This window comes from Haemaphysalis longicornis, unplaced genomic scaffold (assembly GCF_048455015.1).
Source record: "Haemaphysalis longicornis isolate Haplotype H1 unplaced genomic scaffold, Haemaphysalis longicornis Haplotype H1 scaffold_9, whole genome shotgun sequence".
NCBI lineage: Eukaryota > Metazoa > Arthropoda > Arachnida > Ixodida > Ixodidae > Haemaphysalis > Haemaphysalis longicornis.
In genome coordinates this window covers 92921841-92940574 of record NW_027526460.1, presented here as the reverse complement: position 1 = coordinate 92940574, position 18734 = coordinate 92921841, and the positions used below count along the sequence as shown (strand labels likewise).

The 18734-nt window shown below is 44.7% G+C and overlaps 1 protein-coding gene across 1 annotated transcript in view; it reads right to left on the bottom strand.

Moving 5' to 3' along the window:
* The window catches only part of LOC144153308 (uncharacterized), a 340475-nt gene that overhangs the window by 50658 nt on the left and 271083 nt on the right, over positions 1-18734 (bottom strand). The window contains exons 111-116 of the mRNA XM_077684958.1: positions 17875-17985; positions 16902-17122; positions 16691-16788; positions 14308-14416; positions 9580-9723; positions 385-498 (exon numbers count right to left, since the gene is read on the bottom strand). Of these exons, the coding sequence (XP_077541084.1) occupies positions 385-498; positions 9580-9723; positions 14308-14416; positions 16691-16788; positions 16902-17122; positions 17875-17985 (797 nt within the window). The remainder of the gene's footprint in view (positions 1-384; positions 499-9579; positions 9724-14307; positions 14417-16690; positions 16789-16901; positions 17123-17874; positions 17986-18734) is intronic.

The window sequence follows — 18734 nt, the reverse complement described above, 5'->3', positions numbered from 1 at the left end:
TAGTTTTCTTGAGGACATGAGGCCCCTGTAGGGAAGGTTGCGACAAAATGTCAAGCTCGTTCAACTTTAGAAAGAATTGCGGAATTGAAGACACATCACTGAATAGATTGACAAACTTAAGATTCAAACCGTTATTAAGTGTCATCTTTTCCATTGGCACTTCACGCTATCCCTGCCATTACAAATGTTTTGGTTGCATTGAATTTGAGATTTATTTATGTGCACTTCTCTAATGTTGACTAGTAGGTATCGCGTCTCGTAAATGCAGCCAGCCGCTGCGGTGGAACCCCACACAGTCGTATTTTCAGGCAAGAATAAACACAAGTACTGTTGCCTAAATGTTTCAAAAAATTCAATCACAATCAAAAGGATTAATTCCCTTACCATTTCTCCCACTACTCTTTCATCTTGAAATGTGTACATCGTAGTCCCATTTACGAGTGTGCACCTTGTAAAATCGTGATCATATTCGATTTCCGCATTTGGATTCGGGCATGTCTGAAAAAGGATTACAAAATTATAACGAACCCATGTCACAGCGCACGGCCGATCGAATAGACCGTTTATTGTCACCATTAAAATTAATTATTGCTATACCGCTCCAATCTTTTTAATGAAGAGCTCCGGATACTGAAACAGCTAAAAAACCATGGAGGAAAGAGTTAAGTATTTTAACAAAATGTTACTAGACCGCTTTGACTGTTTTCAAGCCTTCGAATAATTCAGCAGCAATGCCGTCATTGTAGTCTAAAATGATCGTATTTTCTGTCGAACACGTGAGCCAGATGCACAACAGCACTGTTACCCTTCAAGACAAACAATATGTTGATTGTTGAGAAGAAAGTACGCCCGTGGATACTACAGACGGTCTTTGTTACTTTCTATGCATGGAAATGGGACTAACAGCGACAAAGCATTTCCATAACCCTTTGTCTTCCGCGCATGGAGAACTCGCCCACATGCGCATCGTTCACCATTGAACTGGAGTTCGCGGCCATTCAATCAAGTGCGGCAGCATGCACCTGTCACATGCAAGCTTACTGTACAGGTCATAACTTCTGTTTCAGTTGACTGTGGCGTAATCCATTCCTGGCAACCACGAGAAATATATTCCCTTCCTCCTAGTCTACACCTGGTGCTTGTATTTTAGCAGGAAGTGGCCCTGTTGCTAGTTAACGGTTTTCTGCTGTCTGGGCTTGATGTTCTGAAGGTAGACGACAATGCTGTACAGATTTATACGTTGGAGCTTTCTGTGTGCTGCGCCTGAAATGTTCATTTAAGTCTTCTCAGGGCGCAATAAACAATACGAAGTCAGCTGTATCTTGAGCCTTGATCTCAAGAGCGCATGAATATTGTCTTAATTGATCTGTGTATTCTCGTTAACAGTTTTTACAGTAGAAGATACCTGCAAAAGTGTGTAACCGTGACTGAGCCGAGTGTGCCAATGTGGGCTCAATACCACTGGCAGAAGGATATTCGTCGAAGCATTAAGAGAGTAAACTGCACAATGCCCACGAAAATGCCTCCATATTTTATTACCGAGTGTTCCCTCATTCCCATCCTGCTTTTTGTTATTTAGAGTCTCTTTAAACACCTTTTCACGTCATCTTTGCCTACTTTTTCAACATTCCAGATATATTCCATTGTGTAGTACCACAAATAGCAACATAAATAGTCGCATAAAATTATCATAGACAAGAGCATCGAAGCATTTCCTTAATGTTTGTTACATCACCACTTTAATCTGATTTCTTATATCCAACTGAAGCAATATATAACTTCGTTGCTTTGAAGGTTCATTCACTTGTCTTATATCTTTGCCGCTGTGTAGTGACGAATACTGTTTTTGGATGTATTATGTTACCATGCGTTAACAAAAAATTTTTGACTACCGAGATTGAACCCACGAAAGAAGTGGTAGACCTAGCAATACTTCGAGTTGATTAAAAATAATTTTGGCCCCAGTCACTTTGAGGCAAACCACGCACAGAAGGCGCCGAAACAATAGCTTCTTGTTATGTAGAAAAAAAGCTCCACGTGATTTATTTCCACCAGTTTGGGCAATACCGGCAAGGAAATAAATTCCTGGGCTAGTTCCGTCCATTATAAGAAGTAGGTGGTCGGCCAGTTTATCACCCGTAAGAGAATTGTTAGGATTATCCCCGCATCACCACGTGGTTGAAAAAAATATCCTTCGAAATTTCTGAAACCAATCTGTCACACCTCCTCTATTGTGAGCTTTACTATTCCAGGTGGCCATGAACAAAGCCGCTCTAGCTAAACATTTCCGCGCACGTTCTTACTACAGGGCTTAATTAGTTCCAGTAGGCTGGATTCAGGAAAGGCGATTCGAAAATAGCTTACATTTTATGGCGTAACTTTTGCGCAACTTTAGACGGAGACAGATACAAAAAGGGACACGAAGACCAGCGCAGACTAACTGAAATTTATTTCTTAAGCGACACATATATATATGTACACTCACTACCAAACCTTGATAACCGCGCATGAGCGGATGAGTACACGTTCCAACAGAATGCAAAACATGATAACCGTACAATCATATTAAAGTATCTCGTATTGGTCAGCTACTGAATTTCTTTTTCTGACAAGGCGACAGAAGGGTGGCTAACGCATGCTCCCTTGATTGCAGCCATGTGCCATGCTTCAACAATTTCCCTGGTTGTCTGATTAGGGTGACAGAACACAATAGTAGTTCTGGTATAGGGTAGGATGAAGCATACCGTGAGAAAGAGCACCGCCTCAAAAAAATCACACCATCTTCCCACGTGTGAACCCCTAGGGGATGCAAAGCCGTGGAGTAGTTGCGTGTTAATTGGTTGTTAGAGTAAACACACGTGTAGTAGCGTATTAAATGTCTTCTTTATTTATCGAATATTGGGGGACGTTTTGCGGCTTCTCGTTCTCGAAACGAGGAATCCGCTGTTCGACGCTGGCATTTCGAAGCGTTGTCACGTTGCCGAACGCCATCTGGATCAGCTACTCGGCGCTGGCGTTTCAAAGCGGCTTTTCGTTCTCGAAGCGAGAAATCCGCTGCTCGACGCTGCCGTTTACGTTTTTTTTTTTTATTACCGTTTTTCAAAACACACATCACGTCAAGGGTAGATTAAAAACCGTCTGCCATGCTTTGGCTGACGGAAAAACTTAAAATAAACATCAAAAGTACACAGTTCTTCCAAAACTGGCAGCCATTCGTGGTCAGGGTCTTGTAGCTTGTGGATCTCGTACAGCATGGTTATACTTTGTGCAAAGTACTTGCTCACAGTGAGCGCTTCAGGATCAGCATGGCGTACGGCTATCCTCGACCTCCAAATGGCATGCAGGCCTAGGGCCATGATAAGATCGTACGGCACACTGCTATCACTTTGTACAGACAGAAACCGTATACCATCTGGTGAAACGGGCAGGTCTTTCTTTAAAGTCCTTTGCAAGACATCCCAGAAAAAAATGGCGTCCCAGCACTCCGTGAAAACATGCTCAACTGTTTCTGGCTTTCCACATAATGTGCAATTTGTTGGCCAGGGAACAAACAAACCTTTTTCTTCCATCCAAGTTTTAACAGGGAGGGTGTTGGTGTGCAACTTAAAGAAAAATGTTTTCACGGACGCTGGGACAGCCATTTTCTTTACCCGAGATAAAACATCCTGACCAAGAACAGAGCTGTATAACGATCGATACAGCGGTACCGGAAATAGCATTTCTTTCAAATTCTTGGTGAGCGTCCTCCTCGATACGGTTGATAGGTATTCGAGGGAAAACCGCACAGAAAGAAACTTGACCGAATCTACTACCTCCCTCATGTAGCCTTTGATTGTTCCACATCTTCCATTCGCAGAGGAGACAATAAACATGGGCAATGAACTGGCTAGTGATCTTTGCATGAAAGTTCGTAGAAAGGGTTCTTGCGAGTCTCGCAAAAACAAAAACCGGTTGACAAGCTGTCTGACATAAATGTGACATAGGCCGACACCACCTTCCCTCACCCGTCGAAAGAGATTAGTTCTACTACAGCGCTCCCACACCGATGACCATATGAAGACAGCAAACACACGATGTATTCTCTGAACATGAACTCTAGAACAGTGAAGGACTTGTAACACGTACCACAGTTTGGCTAAAAGAACAAGATTGCAGACTGTGGCACGAGCAAAAACCGACAATGCGCGACCACCCCACTTCGTTGTCTTTTCACGCAACCTTGCTGTTTCCCCTTCCCAGTACTCGTCGTTTTGTTCGTACTGGTCCAAAGGTACCCCCAGATAGCGCACCGGCGTGCGCGACCACACCACGTTCTCAAACACACAAGGTGCCGATTCCCACTCCCCATGAAAAAAACCGGTACATTTCGACCAGTTAACAGAACTATTCGTCACATGACAAAAATCCTTGGTTATCCTTATCGCTTTGCTAATACTTTCCTTGTCTTCACAGAAAACAGCTACATCGTCAGCATATGTAAGCAGTGTCACCTCACTCGAGTGAAAACGAAAGCCGCGCAACTCAGTGTCATGAATTATTCTTAAACAAAATGGTTCCAAAAACATACAAAATAACAGAGGCGAAGCAGGGCATCCCTGCCTGACAGAAGACAAGATGGGTATACTTTGTGTGACATTTTTGTTGACAATTAATTTTGTTGAGCATTCACTGTACGCCATGCGTACTCCCTCCATCACAACCTCCATCACAAAAAAAAAACTCCCTCCATCACAAAAAAAAAAATAACGCTGCCGTTTACGTTCGGCGTCGCGAGCTCTCCTCTGTGCAGCCTTGTCTTCGGAGGTGCTCGCGGTTCTGACAGTGCTGGCTGGCGCTAGTTGAAGGTGTGCCAGCCAGTTCACTGACGGAATCGTTGGCGTCCATTTCCAGTCATCGGACGGCGCAGTACCGAAGAAGCAACTGAGCGGAGCGCGGACCGGGTTTATTTACAGAGCAGAGGGAGTGGAGAGGAGGAGCAGCGCGCATGCGCGTGATTGGACATCTGCTGTGCAGACGAGAGAGTAGGAGCAGCGCGCGCTAGCGCACAGGTGGTGTGGAGAGGAGGTGGGGAGAGAGCGGCGTTATCACAGCTGTTGCGGAGAGGTGGAAAGGTGCGGACGCCGGAAAACGTAGCGTCGACTAAGAGACGCTTTGCATCTAAAAGGCTGAGTACCCGACCTCGGTATTGCTGACTGCTTGCGAAAGGCTCTTGAAAAGAATAAAGTCGGAGTGCAAGGCGAAGGAAAGAAGCCCAGAAAATAAAATTTCAGTAATCCCTTACACGCACGGACTGTCACACAAACTTTAAAAAGTCGCAGCCAAGTATAACGTGAATGTCGTTTTCGCGGCAAAGAACAAAGTGGGTAGTGTGTGCCCGGCAGGGAATATGTACGAAGGACGAAAAAGAGCCGAAACTAGGAAGTGCACGACGAGTCACAAACACAGGTTTTTGGAATGCAAAAAGAACGTAGGTTACAAGATTCCTTTCCGTGGCGGGCAGCATTATGTCGGTCAAACAAGCAGATGTGTTAATGTTAGGCTTAGGGAACACTTGTCCAGCTTGAAAGGAAGGCCATGTACGCATTTGGCAATGCACTGTGAGCAATCTACGTTAGAGAAGTGCGAGCCTTTGTTTAATCAAACTACTATTGTGCTCTGTCACCCTACTCAGACAAACAAGGAAATTGTTGAAGCATGGCACATGGCTGCAATCAAGGGAGAATGCATGAGCCACCCTTCAGTCGCCTTGTCAGAAAAAGAAATCCAGTTGCTGACCAATACAAGATAGTTTAATATGATTGTACGGTTATCATGTCCTGCATTCTGTTGGAACATGTACTCATCGGCTCACGCGCGGTGATCAGGGGTTTCTTAGTTAGTGTACATATATAGGTGTTGCTCAAGAAATAAATTACAGTTGTTAGTCTGCGCTGGTCCTCGCGTCCCTTTTTGTATCTGTCTCCGTGTAAAGTTGCGCAGAAGCTACAGCCATGAATTCAGAATACCAACTAGCCCGCCTAACCGTGTTATTATACCTTACACGTGAGGTAAATGTGCGGTGTACAATATGAAAAGCCGTTTACAGATTGGTAATAAGTATAGAGTAAACCGCCCCAATAATTGAAATATCGGAGAATAAGGGATACAAGACTTACAATGTTTTTTTTTTTAAACGGAGGATATTGCAATGAATTTGGGGGCACTACGTTTCTTTGTAAGAGAGGGAAGTTTCTTATAAGAAAGCTTCCAGACCGACTTGAACTTGAAATTCAAATTCTCTATTTCAGTTTTTTCTACAAGCAGAAAGACGTTGAAAAACTGAGGGCAGCGAGAAAAAAAAAAAGCTCTGTTAAGCCACCGATTGACAGCCCTCGCACCCCAATCTGCGTGGCAATCATTTCCACCTGTTTAAAAAGGTATTTATGAAGCCCGACGAAAATCCCAAGGATAGAAAAAATTCCCCGCATTTCCCCGAGGGGAAGAATGTGAAAGTGCGAATGCACGAGTTTAATTTGCGCGGTTCGGTAATGTTCGCGAAAGAGAGATCACACACACACACACACACAACTACAAAGAAAGAAAGATGCATTTATTCACAGACACCTATTTGTGTTGTCGTTGTACTTGATTGCTAGAGCGGATCTCAGCTTTGAAATTTCGTGTCAGTACTCCTTTAAGCAGGTGCATTAGCCCTTCTCACGCCCGATTCTTGGCCAATCCCACACGAGGGTATGTGCCATGTCAGCGGCCAGGCAGCGCGCGCCCATCTCCCCCCGTTGCCAAGGAAGACGAGGAGATTCCTGGCCAATCCCCCACGTGAGTATGTGCCATGTGCATTCGCACGAGCGCGGACATCGCCGGTGGACGCAGGTTCAGGGTCGCTTAAGAAGTGCATTCGCACTTAAAAAAATACGCTGTACGTCGGACGTTCGCCGATCCAAGAATCTAAAGGTACGTCGGACGTATCCCGAACCCAGCGTATCCCAATAGCGAGAGGCTAAAGATTCGTCGGACGTACGCTGACCCCGAAAATATTGCGGAACGTCGGACTAAAGTCTGTTCTCCGATTAAAAGAAACGTACGGCGGACTAAGCCGGCGGATGAAAGTACAGGCCATTCGGGCGTACCCACAGGCCGCAGATGTATTCTGAGGTTGTGCTATATGGTTCCCTCTGGAAATACAAATACGGTGCCACGCAGGAAGAGCCTCCCGTGTGGTTTCATGCGCTTTACGCCGGATGAGATTATGCAGGGGTGCTTAATGTAAAACATTTACTACTGGGATATTGGTCGCACGATTGTTCATCTTCTTGGGTGTCTGTATGGATCTACGGTCCTACCCGGCTTCGTGGTGACACGGTACAGCCTTGAAATTGTGAACTGAAGTGCTAGGTTCGAATCCACGTGCCTTCTTTTTTTACGAAGACAACCGACATTGCTGCGCATTTTCGCATCATTTTTAGAAGGTGGGCCTTCCTAGGTGCCAGCCGTGACTCTCGTCTGCTCGCTGCGCGAAAAAAAGTGGACCCATGTTAACCTTGTCAGCTATGTCTGTGTTGCTTTCATCAAGTCTGTGCTTCCTTGAACAGCAAAATCTTTTGCAGCGGCACAACCAACAACTGTGAAAAAAATTCACTCTGTGTGCACTGTAATAAATTTAACTTTCCTTGCTCTTTCGTAATGAGTTCATGATGCACCTATCCTAAAATTACTCCTTAGCGGGAGGCCTGGCTGAATTCTAGAAATTAAAACCGTGTTTTCTTTAAGCTGTCTGCTCCGTGGTGCAAATAAGACTCCAAAAATCGAGCGACTCGTATTTACTTTGTGTAATGAAAGCTGCGCAATACATACCACGGCAATCCATCTTCTAAAAAGGATGCGAAAATGCGCACCAATGTTGGTTTTCTTTTTTTACAAAAATGGGGGCACGTTGATTCGAATCTAGGACTTCAATTCACAAGTTCAAGGTGGAACCGCGTTGCCACAAAGCCGGGCACGACCGCACATCTTAACAGACGCCCAAGAAGACGAACGATCGTGGTACCAATATCCCAGATGTAAATTTTCTATATTACGCACCTCTGGCTAATCTCGTCCAGTGTACATCGCATGAGGCCATACGGGAGGCTCTTCCTGCTTAGCACCGGATTTGTATTCCAGATCGAACCACATAGCACAACCTCAGAATACATCTGTGGCCTGCGGGTACGTCCACCGGCTAAGTCCGCCGTACCTTTCTATAACCTTTGGGTACCGGGCACGTCCGACGTAGAGTACCTTCATCGGAGACTTTAGTCCGACGTACCATAATGTTTTTGGGGTGGGCGTACGTCCGATGTATCTTAAGCCTCACAATCCGGATACGCTGGGCTCAATATACGTTCGACGTAACTTTAGATTCTAGAATCGGGGAACAGCACTTGACGATATTTCCAGAGGAATTGGCCTTTTGCTAGGCTCGAGATTGCATGCTGGAACTTTGTAGACACAAAAATTCATGTGCTGCCAAGTATACGTGCAGTGCGGCACGCACTGTCCTACGGCTTCTACATTTTCAATTTGTGGTTTTAAGTATATTATGAGGAGGACACCTTATTTCGTAAAAGCTTTTGATTTCTAGAGGATCCCCCAAGTGGGTATGTGCTACAAAAAAAGTAGCAACAACGACAGCAACTTCTGCTCCACCGCTGATGGCCTCCGCGGTTGTTGCTGTGGGGACCAGAGTTCAAATCTCATCAGATCACACATGCAGTTTTATTTACTCTTTAGAGCGGCGGGAATATTCATAACCGGGCAACAACTACTACTGCTACTATGGCAACAACCCATTTTCACAGAATGGGGTACCTAAGGCTCTCGCTCTAATAAAACACACGACACAATGCTCGAATTGACACCAAATCTTTCTAAGCAGGTCCTGGAAAGAAAGCTAAGTTATTGTGTTGAAAATAAAATTGGTACATTTGGGTCTGGGAGAAATTTAAACAAGGGGCTTCAGCAAGGCAAAGTGGTCACGGCTCAGCACCTAAACGTGGGTGCTGCCGGACAAAATAGAGAGCTATTGTACGCGTTGTGACTTTCAGCTTAGAAGAGTATGTTACGGACATGTAATTTGAACATTGTTATTCAAAAGTAATGTTTAGTAGCACCGCATAGAATTTTCCTACTAAATCATTTCGCTGCTTTCCGAATCGATCGGATGGACTATGTTTTACTTCATGCAGTTACTGAGTAAAGAGAGAAAGATGCAACAAAAAAAAGGATGTCATAAAGGGGCAAGAATAGGTTACGGGGGTATGAAGCACGCTGTAGTGGAGGGCTGGGAACGATTTGGACCATCTGGGGATTTTTAACGTCCGCCAAAATCCAAATGCACGGGCGCACTTTCACTAAGTGAACACTTTCTTTTAGGAACTCTTAGGCATCATAAAGGTGTAGGTAGTAGCCTAACAATTATTCAGGTTTGTGTGGACTGTGGGAACAGTCAATGGCGCAGCTTATTTTCTTAAGCCCTTCGCTGTTGTATATTTGTATGCTCCCTGGCCATTTATTCGAAAAATAGGAAAAACTGCCACTCACGACGTCGTACGTCAACGTGCGTTCACTTTCACAGGGAGCTCCAACAGCAGGCGTCCGCGCACTGGAAAGTTTGTACTCCGTCACAGCCATTGGCAGAGACAAGCAGGGCACCGCGTTCCCGCCAGACGTTTCTGCCAAGGATGCCTGAAAGTTTTATGTTTGAAGTTTAAGATACCAGGAGCACAGTCAGGTGAAATGTTTTCAACACGTATCTTTTCAATAAACACGTATATTTTCAGCTCACTGGGTTTACTATAAGGGGTTGTGCATCAATGAAAAGTTCGTTCTATTAATAGGAAAAGCTTTTACATTTGGGTCACCTAAAAAGTATTCAATCAATGTGCAGACTTCCTTCCAAATTAAAATAAAGCCAAACGACTCATTTTCATGTTGCATTGGCGTCTTAACGCTTTGAAAGTAACGCTAACAGATTTTAGTCGAGTATGTGTTCCTGTCTCGTCTGAAACCGCATCATCTAAATACCTTCCAACGAAACGGCTTTGCTAAGTCATAAAATGTTGAAAATGGGATGTTTAGATCTTCCAGCCTCACTGGTATTACGTAGGTGGATAAAAAGATGCTATCAACGCAGACACCGAAACAAACGCGATTTGCCTTTATTTGCATAAAAGAGTAACACAAAAGTGTTTCAAACACCACTTAAATAAAAACAGGGGCACGTGACATACTTAGAATTTATGTATGCGACGGTTTACTCGCGAGTCAATCCAGTGTCTGGCATAGATAGTCGCCAACTTTGAAGTTTACTGCATCCGGTTCCAGATAGAAATTATTCCCTGCCGCCTAATTAAAAATTATTTACCTGGTATTGACCACATAAAATGTCCACTTTCGTCGGCAGTAGCCAATGTTAAAAAAAATGATCTCTTAGGGGCACCAATATTAGCGTCAGCTCAGGCTATCGTTTAAAGCGCTCTTTACTTAAACAGCTTGATGATTTTTTTATAATTTACTTGCCTCTTGATACCGACTAATTTTGGAGTTTTATACTTTCGCTAACCTTCTCACAGGGAATGTTTTGCTCTATCGCGCTTTTGCTACCGTACGATTTCATGGCACATATTAATTACGCCTGAAATTATGAAATTAGAGGTACTCGCAATGACGGATGGTGCAACAAAACTAGGCGCTGATGGCTTCGTATTGATCTAAAGGCTGCGTAGTATAAAATTGGTGGCACTTACGGCGGAGCTCTTGTAGCTAGCCGTTATATGGACCCCGTAACGCGTTTAAAATAGCAAGAAAATGCCGACCGCTCGTGAGCGCGTGCTCGCTGCGACTGCCGAGCGTCCCCGGCACGCGCACTGGCTTTAGCGAAAAAAAACTGGCGCAAACACCGCGTTGCGGCCGAGTGTCCCCGGCACTCGCAGTGGCTTTTGCGAAAAAAACTGGCGAAAACACCTAGGAGTGCCTCCAGTTGCTTAGCAACTAACGCCACAGCTGGCGTAACACCTGCTCCACGGAACCTCGACGGGACTCAAGGAACACAGCGCATGCTCCATGCACCTGTGTGATGCCGCTGTGCCCCAACTGTCGTCAAGCACTACCGCGCGTATAATACTTGGCATGAATACGGCGAGATCGATTCATATGACAATGACTGCTACTAGCGCAGGGCGAAGGGACGACGAAACCTGTAAATAAATAATTTCCAACTTGTACAAATGCGTGGTAATGCGTCTTAAATCCTCCAACATTGCTATGATTCAAACCTTGCGCGAGTAAGTGCAAGCTTCGCCAGTTTTTTTTCCTGGAGGGGCTTACATCCCTGACAGCAGAAGTAGGACGCAAGAGCATTGAAAGGTTGATATAAGCTACTTAGCATAAAGGGCAAAAAAAATTCCTAGAGTGGGAACTTTGAGAACATATATAGCACTAAAGTCGTGCGAAGCTGCCCAATAGGGTAGTTGTGAACTTATAGACTTTATAGTCAAACCCGGTTACAGCGAACTGCAATATGCACCGCGATTAGTTCGATATATCCAATAGTTCGAAATACCCGAACACACCTACAACGAGTTTTTTGTTATGAGATCGCAATAAGCGGGACCCCCCCCCTCACCTCCACCCCCTCCTCCTGCCATCCGCGCATGCAGAAACGAACACAATAAAGTATGCCATTACCATACACAAAGCTATCTTTTTATTGCAAGCAATAAAGCTACTTTCCGCTGTAACTGCTTTCCGAAAAAGCGGTGATTCTTGTTTTCACTTTCGTTGTGGCGGCGTCAACTAGCACAGCATTCTCTACATAAGACAGCATTTGCATCAGTTGCAGTCCGTGTTCTTCAATATCGAAGCAATATTGGTGGAGCACACTGACTGCAGAAAGCGTTTCATTAAGCATCAGACGGCTTTCACTCGCGACATCCTCGGCCTCTTCGGTGCCTCCAGCAGCGCCAGCAGCCATGACCGCTGACGGTGTCGGCGTCTGAGGGGCTCACAACGAAGGCAACGTCGTCATCGACACTCAGGCAGTCCTCGAAGGGCATTTCATTCAACACAACATCGGGAACGTTGGCGAGCTCTTCTCACAGTTCATCGATGCTTCTATCTTGGCCCGGACTCGCTGACTGGGAGGGTTTAGTCTTTAGTCAAGTGCTTCGGAAACTTATACGGAAAAGGACGGGAGTCACGTCACACCATGGGAGGCTCAACATCTCCATTTGCAGCCAATCAACATCTCAATCGCCACTCCGAGACCATGCATTTTGGCAGCAATTTCATGCGCGCATAGTCCGATATATGAGATGTGAACTTCGTTATGAAGACTGTTCCGCGTGTACTTTCGTAACTGTTCTTTTTTTGTTGTACATATAGCATAATTCTCTCCATCCGGGTTTGTAATAATCGGGTTTGACTGTATATCGGCAGAAGAAAACTATAGGAAGCACGCCGCAAGAGTAAGGCCTCTTGTGTCTTGTGTCCTGGTAGGGGATACATTAAGCTATCCGTATGCATATTTAGATTGGTGATCGTTTGAATTAATGCCGCCATGATGTGGCTTCTTCTTTGCTAAGTTCGTAAGAGGGGGCACGTATTGGCGTTTGTAGCTTCAAGCTCTCGACGTGGTCTGCTGTTCTCCAGGTGCTGCTGCTATTTCTCAAAATGTAGGATCACCGTCTTTATGAGGTGATTAAGGAAGTAAGGTCAACCTGGGGGGTTACTTTATACTGAAGAGCTATGTATTTCTTTCCTATGCCCCGTGTTACAGCGCGAACTTGTCTTTACTACAGTCGCAGTCAACGCCGATTAGCTGCCTTGCGTGTTTTCGTTTGAACGGTGTACACCGAAATAAACGATGGCAAGTACAAACAGTTTGAACGAGAAATCGAACAACGCTTGTTGTCCACCCTGTGTAATCAGAACAAGCAGACATTGTGTCCAATGACATGGTGTAGTACAAAATGTTTGCAGTAACTAATTTGGGGAGGGGGAGCCGGAGGGGCTCGTGCTTGTTCGAAAAAATAATTTGATATCTGGACGAAGTATTAAAAACACTTGAGTCTCTATCCTGCTATCCAAAAGTATCCATGTAGCTAGCACGCAATGATTCAACGAACAATTCGCGAGCGAATAGCCGCCTACCGCAAAGTCGACCCCAACTAATTCGACCGTATGAAAGCTGTATGAATGTGTTCGACATACCCGTGTTTGTACCTAATTGTAAGACGTTCATTTAACCAATCATATCTTAAAAGTCGCGGCAATACACAGATTTTGCCCGGCCTGCACTTAGCCCTCTGTCCCCATTCTCTCTCCCGCCCCCCCCCCCCCCACCAAGATTGATCGTTAGTGCATCTGTGCTGCTACAAATGGAATTCGAAAGGTGCATTCACACTTATCGAATTAAGGAATGAATTCGAGAAAACTGGATGGGCAGCGCACAAGACGCGACAAAATTTCAGCGCGAAGAATGCCAAGCGCTCAGGTACACAGTGTGCACACTGTTTGACGTAGACGTTTGCGTACACGGACACCGCAAAAAAAAAAAAGAATGAGAGTACTTCAATATGCAGCCGACACAAAACATTCTTATTAGGCGTAGCAAGAGCACGAACCTTCCAAAAGTCTTTTTTAGCTGTTCTGTGCGCGCACTGTTACTAATTTTGGATGGTGTGTAATAAGGCCCGGCCATCAGTTTATCGTACGGTACGCAGCGGTATCATTAAGACTCATGGTGTTCTAACGCTCGTATAAAGCCAGACACCCGGCAGATCGTTCTTTTTGGACGCCCCGGTCCAGCTAGTCCGGCTGTCGGTGAAGACACGTTTTGCTAACCATCGCCGCCTTCCCCGGCCGCCAGTAGGCGTCGAAGTCCCGCACAAGCGTTTCCTGACGTCAAGGCGTGTACAAACGAGGGAGAGGTGCATTCGCATAGTCGATATTGGTGCTGCATGTTACTGCTGCGATGTGTTTGTGAAAGGTGGGGTGCGTACGATTGTTTGCAAATGGCCCTGCTATACACTTAATCAGTCTCTCGGTCCTTCACTCTATAGCTGCAACCAGGCTGTCACCACAGGTTCTATAAGCGCATTGCATTGCGTACACATGATTGCGTACACATTGCGTACACTTTGCGCATTGCGCATTGCGTACACATGATTGAAAAGGGCCCTACTTTCTGCTCATTCGTTATTTTAGACCTTTACTCTATCGCTGAAGCCAGACCGAGTTTTTCTTCTCAATAAATGGACATTGACTCACCAGGCTGGCATAATCTTGCTCTTCGATTGGCTTGAGCAAAGGATTAGTGACTCTGCAATCTGATGGCGGAGTGTACTGATGTTTGACGAGCACCAGTATATCACATTTTCTACAGGAAAGAAGCAGAAACGGATGTGCACCGTGTTTGATACATTTGTGTACAATCCTTGAAGGCGAACCGGTGAAAATACTGAAGCGGAAAGCACAAGCGGTAAAGATACGTTGTTTAAATAAATGGCCCACCACAGCGCATACTGTATACTGCCAGATGCATATACTGAAACGATGCCGTCAAATACATGCGGTGGTACAATAAAAAGGGCCCAGGAGAATAAATTCGCATCCAAATTGCGGCGCCTAATGCAAGCCAAGAGATCGGAGCGAAAGCTGCAGTATGGTACAAAAATATCCCTTGTGTGGTGCATCAGAAAACGGAAAGAAAGCATGTAATCAAGAGATAATGTTACGTTTCTTGACATGGTGGAGCCACGCACCTACACGACTTACGACGTTTTGCTTTTGGGACGTCATAAAAATAGAAATGGCGTAATATGAAGGTTCACAACATTTCTAGCAGCAAAACAAGCTAAATTCGCGTTATATTGTATGTTACAGTACTGAACCACGGACCTCCTTCTAACAGATAATTTTCCCACAGACAAGCGGCCGCCCCAATATTTAAATTCTCACTCACGGCCTTCAAAGCAAACAGAAATGGCCACCGCAACATGCTGGTTTCACGACCTAGAATGACACCTGAGGCTACCTATAAGCCCTCTGCCGCGTGTATTTACCTTAGTTCTCTGTTATAGCTCACACGAGGTACTGCTTGATACGTTGAATGCATGCGAACGATACGTGTACATTTAGCAACCCTCAATCATTATTGTAGCTCTGTTCAGTACACGTCAATGTTTGAGTTTCCAGTCGTTATTGGCCCCTTAATTGCATTTCCTTAATTATCTACTTTGCTGGGACTTTTCTAATCTCCCTCCTGCTGTGGCGTTACCCTCTTGTCGCCTCAGCCTTAACCCAGTCCTCCTAGAAGCGAAGAACCCCGCGTGTAGCACGTCACAGAAACCTTTTTATACCAACAAACTAATAAATATTCGTATGCATTCATCCGCTCACCGTAACTTACTCAGCAGTTGGTACACACAGCTTTCAAAGTCTGAAAACACAGCTGCATATCGTATATTGCCGTAAGCAGCGGCCACGTTTATTGCATATCAGCAACATTTACTTCTTGGCATCCTCGCTGATAACATTGCAACTACCTTCTGACTGGCTTTGAGCTAGGATTACATTATTCTAGAAAAGTATCAATCGACTACTTATTGGTACACCGCAACACAACTGCTTGAAATCACTCACGCCTTTGCGTGAGTGATTTTAGAAGATTTAAAAAAAAATCCAGGCTTCTAGAAGATGCTTCCAGGCTTCTAGAAGATGATGATAATTGATTTTGCCAGAGCCTTCGACCGGGTTCCCCGTCGGTATTATTAACTTAACTCCGTCTTATGGACATAAATAGTAACGTGGTGTCATTCTTGGGTAGCAGATTTTTGGCATCGCATTCAATGGGTTAGAATAAATAACTCCAATTCCACTCCCCTTGAACTTTACTTATTCATTTTGCTAAGGCCTTCATCCTTGAAGGTTTTGAACGCTGCTCTTGTACCTAATTCTTTCTTTGAGGTGAAGGAGCTCCGAAGAGAAGATGGCGTGTTTTGCTAAATTTACTAGCAGTTTTACAGTCAGCTGCCGCGGTAGTGATCTGTCGTCCTTCCCCTCGCCTAATGTCGCACCCTTTACTTCACATACAACTGTAATAAAATACATTCAAGCTAGTATACAGACAAGGGTCCCATAGTCCACATACTGCAACTGTACTCTTGATTAAATATTTCAAAATAAATAACACGCAGAAAGCAACTAAAAGGAATGAACAGACCTTAAGCAGCGCTAAGGTACAATAAGAAAAATCAAAGAACTAGGTGACCAAAATAGATACAAAATATACGTGTCGCACATTACCAGCCAAATACTAACTCAAACAAGGTAAAAAGGTTGGCAGCAAAAAAAATACATAAACCAGACACTTGCACTATACTTACAATCTAGCTGAACTCAGGAAACGTAGGCAATGAAATGAACAGTAACATAAATGGCACTAACCCCCTGCCTAAATTTGAAATCGGCCCCGGAACAGCGTTGTTTTCCGACAAGTGAAATATAATGTTTCATGCCAATCCTAGAGAACAAACTATCATTCTCAGCAGACCTTCCGAAAAATCGCAAAAAGGCTAGCACACAATACAGAGAAAAGCACACGATACAGAGTAAAGAAGAGAAGGAAAACCGAATGTTCAGGCACACTCACCGGGCGACCTTCTGCAGCTCTTGCAAATCACTCGCACTCGTTACGCCAGCAAGAAGCGTAACACGTGATGTAGATTTACTAAAAAAATTCCACACTTTCTGCACAGCCAGAAAAACAAAACGCGCGATAAAAATTATTGAAAAAAATTATTACGAATGCGCGCAGAAGTGTGTGCGAAACGGGAACGTTCTTTGTAACTTTTCCTTCTTACCTTTTGTAGTACATAAGCATCAGCCAAGGGGATATCAGGAAAAAACACAGCAAATCCAGTTAGCTTAGCCATAACAATTATGTCCTTGACCTCTTCGAGATAGTCCACCACGGCGGAGTGATCAGCTGTCAACAACGAACTGACACGGTGGGGATTTATTCCCAGCAGCAGTCCGCTGACCGCGCCTCTGTCCAGGGCCCACAACTGGTCATATGCAAGACCTGAGTCGAGAAAAAAAAACGGTGACATTTATTCCCAGCAGCAGTCCGCTGACCGCGCCTCTGTCCAGGGTTCACAACTGGTCATATGCAAGACCTGAGTCGAGAAAAATAACAGTGACCGTAGAACCCACGGCGAGCAGTGTTCTATTTTAAACAACGCTCATGCTTAGGCGAGCGTACTTTTCAGAATAGGCAACTCTGTTGCTTTGTGTGTGGACGCATCATAGCGCGGTTATTTATATTATTGGCTGACAGATTGCCGGCTACTACTTCGATGAATATACTCTCTAGCGAAAGCTTCAAATGCTGCATTTTTTCTCTCCCTATTACGAACTGTTGTGGCTCTTCTGCAGTGAACTTACAAGAGAGTCCTAACTGTAGTTTAAACTGCAAGTAAAAAACATATTTCTGCTTTGTAAGGCTTGAGTGAGTCTCGCAAAAATATACGCTTATAGAACGTAGTGAAAGAGAACATTTCGCTTCAAAGACGAATTGACTTTTGCCTATTGCTTTGAAAAACTCATTTGACTACAACCTGCACCGTCATGCAGTCCGCTCTTTTAGTGCGTGCGATTAATTCATTTACTGGGCAGTTACGTGGTGAAACGGTTATCAGAGAGTAAATAACACCTTTTGCGGATATATCGACAAGAGCCTGCCGTACAGGCTTGAACGGCTACAGCACAAAATCCGCATGTGTTGGTTTGCTTTGAACCGGGCAGAAGTAAATGTTTAGGGCGAGAAATACGTACCTTCAAAAATACTTGTACCTCTGACACGATCCAGGAATACAATGTAGTCGCATACTTCAATTAACAGATGTGGGTTCGGAATGACGTGTGAATAGACACAAACAAGAGAACCTGCGGGCGAAACAAAAAGAATTATTTCTTTACGTTGTTTTGGAAAGCTGCGAGCCAAGTCGTGTATAACGCTGTCAAGAACTCTTACAAGTAGCTAGGCTAGGTTTTTCACTATCGAACGGAAGTGGGATCAATCCCAGCCACGAGGCCCATTTTTGAAATACAAGCAAAAACTGAAAACGCCAGCGGTTGAAGTTTTCTAGGAGGTCGAAACTTATCTGGAAGCACGGAGAGCCTCATTGCCCTTATATGTCAGGCAAGCATCTAGCCAAAACTCGACCTTTTCCCAGGTATACCTTCGCCGCATAAAACCTCTCCGAATTTTCCATATTGATCAGTCTTGTTTCACTAAAGCTTTCGTAACCTATACGCACCCCCAAAATGACTAGCGCTCCGAAATACACGCCCCGGAACATTGCTTCCGGAACAAGGCTTGTTTGTGCAGTATCAGAAACTACTCTTAAACAGACACGGTGTTTCTTTCGTTTTCTTGTGAAACAATTTTCATAACGAGTCCCTCCAAGGTAATGCTAAAAAATGGGACAGGATAGCGCGTGTGGTTATTCGCATTGCACTTTCATGCACGTTACGTGTCCAACGTTCTTTTGGTACACGGCAGTGCACATCACCATCAAGGTGAATTTCCATTGTGCTTTCGTGCGCGGTACGTGCACAACGTCCTTTCGGTGCACGGCAGTGCATATCACCATCAAGGTGAAACTATAGGTGTTGTTTGTTCTTTCTCTTGC